Source organism: Acanthochromis polyacanthus, chromosome 13 (genome assembly GCF_021347895.1).
Source record: "Acanthochromis polyacanthus isolate Apoly-LR-REF ecotype Palm Island chromosome 13, KAUST_Apoly_ChrSc, whole genome shotgun sequence".
Classification (NCBI taxonomy): Eukaryota; Metazoa; Chordata; class Actinopteri; family Pomacentridae; genus Acanthochromis; species Acanthochromis polyacanthus.
In genome coordinates, this window is record NC_067125.1 from 34,018,350 (window position 1) to 34,024,320 (window position 5,971).

The 5,971-nt window shown below is 43.1% G+C and overlaps 1 protein-coding gene across 1 annotated transcript; it reads right to left on the reverse strand.

Annotated features, from left to right (window-relative positions):
• Positions 1–3,344: 3,344 nt before the first annotated feature.
• Positions 3,345–5,155, reverse strand: LOC127536794 (extracellular calcium-sensing receptor-like). Its single transcript, XM_051958058.1, has 3 exons — positions 4,848–5,155; positions 4,606–4,729; positions 3,345–4,369 (listed from the first exon to the last, which is right to left on the reverse strand). Exons 1-3 carry the CDS (start codon positions 5,085–5,087, stop codon positions 3,459–3,461), a joined length of 1,275 nt encoding a protein of 424 aa, XP_051814018.1. The 5' UTR covers positions 5,088–5,155; the 3' UTR covers positions 3,345–3,458.
• Between the last annotated feature and the right edge of the window lie 816 nt (positions 5,156–5,971).

Below are 5,971 nucleotides of genomic sequence, written 5' to 3' on the forward strand. Positions count from 1 at the left end.
TATTAGGCCAGTCAATTGATGTAAGGTGACCTCTCATGTCCCAAAAGTTGGCTTTGTTGTAGCTCCAAACTTTCCTCCTGTATGGCTTGTCTCAGTAAACAGGAATATCCAGTTTGACCAATACTGGGTTATGATCCGAGGTCCCTAGCCTTGCAAAGGTGGTTGTGGTGGTAGAAGAATCTGTCAAAACAAGGTCTAGGATCTGATCTTCTCTTGTTGGTTCAGTAACAACTTGCTCAAGGCCAAGACAGTCAGCAAGTTGTAGGGCACATCTGCCTGCACTATCTGTTGTGCGGCGCCCTAACCATTCTTCATGGTGGACGTTGAAATCACCAATAAGCATCACAGACTGGGCACCAAATTCAATCATCTTGGGGAAGGTGTTTTCATCCAGGTATTCAAGAATATCATTGTTGGCACGAGGTGGTCTGTAAACAGCAGCAATTAAGAGCTTCTGAGACTTGAGTGCAATGGTAAACCACATGAGTTCCAGGTCTTTTGGATCTCTACTAGGGTCATGATGTATGGCAATGCCTTCCATGCAGTAGACGGCAATGCCTCCTTTTAATCCAGTGGTTCGATCCATCCGGCAGCATATAGAATAGCCAGGTATTGCAATGCAGTCAGCTCCATCTGAAATGGTTTTCCCAGACGAGACACCGTTGACCATACATCCCATCACCTGCTGGGTTTATGTGAAGAACCCACCTGTATAAGCTAGGAGAAACAGTTGCTCTGCAGAGTGTTCCTATCGGGCCTTGAATCCTCTCACAGGCAAGCCATGGTCTGTGATGCTGTCTTTGTTTTAATAAACCTTTTATATATAAACAAAACGATGTCGGCGGACAATTTCATCACCATCGCTACACAGGAAGATACAACATATTAAAATTCGTGTGTGTTGTGTGCTGAACCTATTTTTGTATAATTGTACCTATATTTTTGCACACATTCGCCTCTGGATTCATTTGTGCACGTGCCTGTGTATTTAGTAAGGGAAACCCTCTGTTGAGTGGCAGTATCGTGAACATTCTTAGGGTGAAAGTCCCTAGGTGGCATTGCCGGTTCCGTGTTAAAAACCAGAAGTGTTAAGAAGGAGGCTTGGGTTGAAGGAGCGGGGCAAGGCAGGATTTTCCGGGGCATCAGGATAGCAAGGCAGGGGGTCCTGGCGGCGGAGAGTGGACAGGAGGCTTGGTTTCCAGGAGCAGGGGATAGGTGCAGGATTCTCCGGGTGTCAGGACGGCAAGGCAGGGAGTCCACACGTTGGTAGACTGGGGAGGGATTCCAAGGCTAGGCAGGAGGGACCGGTAATGCGGGAGGGGGTCTGGGCAGCTGGGTTGGCAGAATGCGAGAGGAGAGTTTACGATCTGGCAGGGTGTGGAAGTTGAGACTGGTTCTTATTGCCGAGGTTCTAATCACTGGGATGACACGCAGCTGCCCAGATTCTGTGGAGGGACTGATTGCTGAGCGGAGACAGCCGTGAGGCTGCACTCCGCTCAGCAACAGCAGGGAGAGCGAGAGGGAGAGGGAGAGAGAGAGAGGGAGCAGGAGAAGGGATGCCAGGTGGGGGCAGAGGGAGAGGAGGGGGCTCTGACAAGAAGTCCCTTACCAGTCCTAACTTCGCAACACGTTTTTATTTTTGCAAAAGCTGATGGTGTTGAGGATGTTAAATCATGTAGAACCAACTCAGTTGATATGTTTGATAAACAGAGCAGTGTAAGTGGATAAATACTGAAGGTTTTATAATAACCGACAGTCTGAAAAATTTTTACTGCATGCTTGTCATTTGCATATCATAGAAACAACAGTCTAAAGACTGTTCTGTATAAATTAGTGGGCAATATAGAAACCACTGTTAAATGTATTCTGCACACCTTATAGTCCACTACAGCAGATCCTCGTGTTACGATTTCCAAGAGGCTCAAGTGCAGGAAATAAACAGGCCGAGGTTTAATGCAATAATGGTTGGTATATTTACAAAACTCAGACTGAAATTAACAAAGCAACAACAAAACGATAGAAAGTCTCCTAGACAGGAACGAGAACTTGAACTCGGAAGTCTCCTAGAGACGAGGAAGACTAATTGCACAACTCAAACTGGCTGACTCACGATGGGTAGAACCCAGATAAAAAAGACTAATTCAGAAAACTAGAATTCAGAGTGCTTGGTCTAAGCGTAGCTAATTCAGGAAGCTTGAAATATAAGCAACATTACTCAAAATGGAGCACAGAGACAAACTCAGGAAACACTGAATCTTTAAACTGACAGAACTATGAACTAAATGCTATACTGTGCTCAGGAAAACAAGATGCTCGGATTGGGCTCTTAGCTATGGGCACTAGGTGGTGTCTGGAGGTCACCTTGGAACCCAGAATGGTGGATGGCATGCTGCAGTGGCAGGTAGGTATGAAGAGACACCAGGACGGTGGAAACGGCACAGGGGAGTGATTCCAGGATGGAGGATGAAACTGGAAACTGAAGGAGGAATGAAGCAGGAGCAGATGGATCCAGAACTAGAATGAAAGAAGACAACTAGAATTACCAGGAGAACTAGGTTTCAGACACAGAGGCTGGAGTAACATGCAGTTGCATTGTTTACTTGCTGTGTCACAATCCAGCACTGAGAGGTGAGTGGCGTCTGGATATATTGTGGTGAAGGTGGAAATTGATTGGCTATTTCCACCCACTCCTGCACCAGCCGATGAAGATTGTGATGAGGTACACCTGCCGCTGCAACTTCTCCACTGACACACCTAAAAGGGAAGAAAGGGGCGGAGGAAGTGGGAGAGGGCACTATCTAGGCCTGGCAACTGCCAACCTGACACCTCGGTTTATGATGTCCTCGACCGACGGCGTTTCATGGTCTCTATAGTTGGTTGACAGCTATTTTAAAAGACAACTGTTTGAAACTTTGTTTCAGTTCACTGTTTCTTAACCCAAGTAATGTAATGAAGTGGTTTGGACAAAACCAGCAGAGGTCCAGTGTGCCAGTGTGGCACCTGTAAAAAAATATTAAGGAATGGTTTCTTATATATTCCCAAACACCTTATTTCTACTTTTGTTTTGCAGTTTACTGTAACATTTAGTTATTTGATTCAGTTTTGCATCACACCATTTGCCAGCAAGGGTCAGAGTAATATGTTTGGGACATTGTCAGCAGATCATATCAGGATTGAATGTGTTTGACATCAGCACAGTAACACCTATGTACAAATGATAGAAATCTTGTTATGCAATGACGACCAGTGTATCCTGGTGAATCACTGAACTATTTTGCAACTAAAACTAAAAATACAATGTATCAAACCATAACTTGCTCACAGCACATCTTAGAGAAGTTTATCGTCACAGTATGTACAGAACATTTATCAATTCAATATCAGATTTATAGACACTAACTTATATAAAGTGTTACAAAACACTGCTTTACTCATATACAGTATGATACAATGAATCATTACTTTTTGTTCATCTTTTTTCCCATGACATGTTTCTTGGTATTTTTCTCTGGCTTCACTAATATTATGTAACATTTAGGTGCAAAGATGCTACTTAACAAGCCAAACGCTGAGGACAAAATTGCAAAGATTTCCACAGCTACAGTGAACTTCCCAGGAGAGCTGATGTATGCTGGGATAAATGTGATCCAGACGGCACAGAATATCAACATGCTGAATGTGATAAATTTGGCTTCATTAAAGTTATCAGGCAACTTTCTTGCCAGAAATGCCAGAACCAAACAAACTACTGCAAGGATTCCTATGTAGCCCAGCACTGCATAGAAAGCAGCCTCAGAGCCTGTGTTGCATTCTAAAACAATCTTCTTGTTACTGTATCTGAAAACCATGTCAGGGAAAGGTGGCTTTAACTTCAGCCACAATACACATATCACTATTTGAATCATGGTGCAGGAGCAAACGATGATCCTTTGCTGTGCAGGACCAAACTTTCCTGCAACTTTGTTGCCAGGAATTGTGGCTTTGAAAGCTGTAACAACAACAATAGTTTTCATCAAGACACAGGAAATACAAAGAGCAAATGTCACACCAAAAGCTGTGTGTCGCAGCATGCAGGTCCACACTGTGGGTCTGCCCATGAAAGTGAGAGGACAGAGAAAACAGAGGAAGAGAGAAAACAGCAAGAAACAGCTGAGCTCTGAGTTGCTGGCCTTTATTACAGGAGTTTCTCTGTAGTGGATGAAAACCATCATGGTGACCAGTGACAGGGAAGCTCCCAGCAGAGAAACAACTGTGAGAGCTATTCCCATGGGCTCATGGTACGTCAGGAACTCAGTTGTTTTGGGAATGCACTCGTCTTTCCTCTCATTGGACCAGTATTCCTGTGGACAGGGTGTGCAGTCTGCTGCACCTGCAGAGAGAAACACAGAGTGAGAGTTACAATATCTGGATATCATGTTTGCAGAACATGACAACATATATCAGTAAAAAATGCAATGATGTAAAGTGAGAACATTCAATATGGGAACAAAAACAGTGACAACTTGAACATGGAACACGTGTAAACATTAAATGCATGACATTTGGTTTAACATGGTATAATAATGACTTTGTTACAATAAATGCTTTTGAAACTTGAGTGTCTACCTGTTGAATTGGCTATAGTTCCATCAGCACATGGGATACAGTCAAAACAACATGTAGGTTTTCCCTTAATCTGAGCTCTCCTGGTTCCCACAGGACAAACATTTGAGCACACTGATGTGGGAACCTGAGGGAGAAATGTTTAAACTGTGTAACAATATCACTGACATATTTAGTTGATTGTAACAATCTCATACAGAACATGGTGTGGAACTTAATCAGTAAAGAAAAATCATCATTATTACCCTTTTCCCCGTCCTCCACACTATCTTTTCCTCCTGGATGTTGAGCCTAAAATCACCGTTTGCAGCAGAAGCAAAATGACCCAGAGTCACATGCTGCACCTGCCCGTTTCTCAGCTGCCAGTTAATAATATCATAAGAAGCAGGAGGGTCTCCATTCTCATCAAAAAACACATCATCTCCAAACTGATTCCTGAAATTCACCCTTTGGAGATGATCAGTGACCTGAAAAGAGAGACACATTATCTGTTAGATATGCACAAGTCCTTATTTATTCTCAATTTTCAGACAGTTGAAGGTATTGTGAAATATTGCTGCACTATTTCTCACCTGTTTGGGCTGAATTTCTGACATATTCAGACATAACTTTGCTGGTTTTTCTCCAGCTGGTTTGCAGAATATCAGCTGGTGAAGGGCATGTGCAATGGCATAAACTGCTTTGTACACATTGTAAGTAACTCTGAGCTGTGTGACATCAAAAAACGCATGCTGGGAATTCATTAATGTCTCATTGCCTGTGCATATTTTATCCATTTTCTCAGTATTTGTGTGTACTCCTGGTAAAACAGGTCTACATCCCACCATAATCTCCCAGAAATCCTTCACAAAGGCTGCACTTGGGTCTGTATAAGGACTGATATTTGTAAGAAATGGTTTTAGTTTAGGGATTGCCATTTTTTGCATCACAAATCCCAGAGCTCCACCAAAAGCTTGGTAGATTTCAGGTGTAGACAGTCTCGCAGCTGTTATCCAAGCTTCACTGGCAATCCATTGAATTCCTGTAATGTTCTGTTTCACCACCTCTTTCATCAATGGATAAAAGTCACCCTCAGGAACAAAAGCCAAAATGACTTTAACAGTTGATCTTTTGATCATTTCCACAACATCCAGGATTTTATCCATAGAGTACGTACGTGAAATTGTGCCAACAAAAGCAACACAAACTCCTAACTTTTTGACCTCTTCAGTGAAAGACAGGATCCCATTTCTCCCATAGTCACTGTCTGATTGTATGGCTCCAATCCACTGCCAACCAAAATGTTTAACCAACGCTGCCAAAGCTTTTGCCTGGAAGTAGTCGCTGGGGATGGTCCGAAAAAAGGTGGGATATTTGATTCTGTCACTCA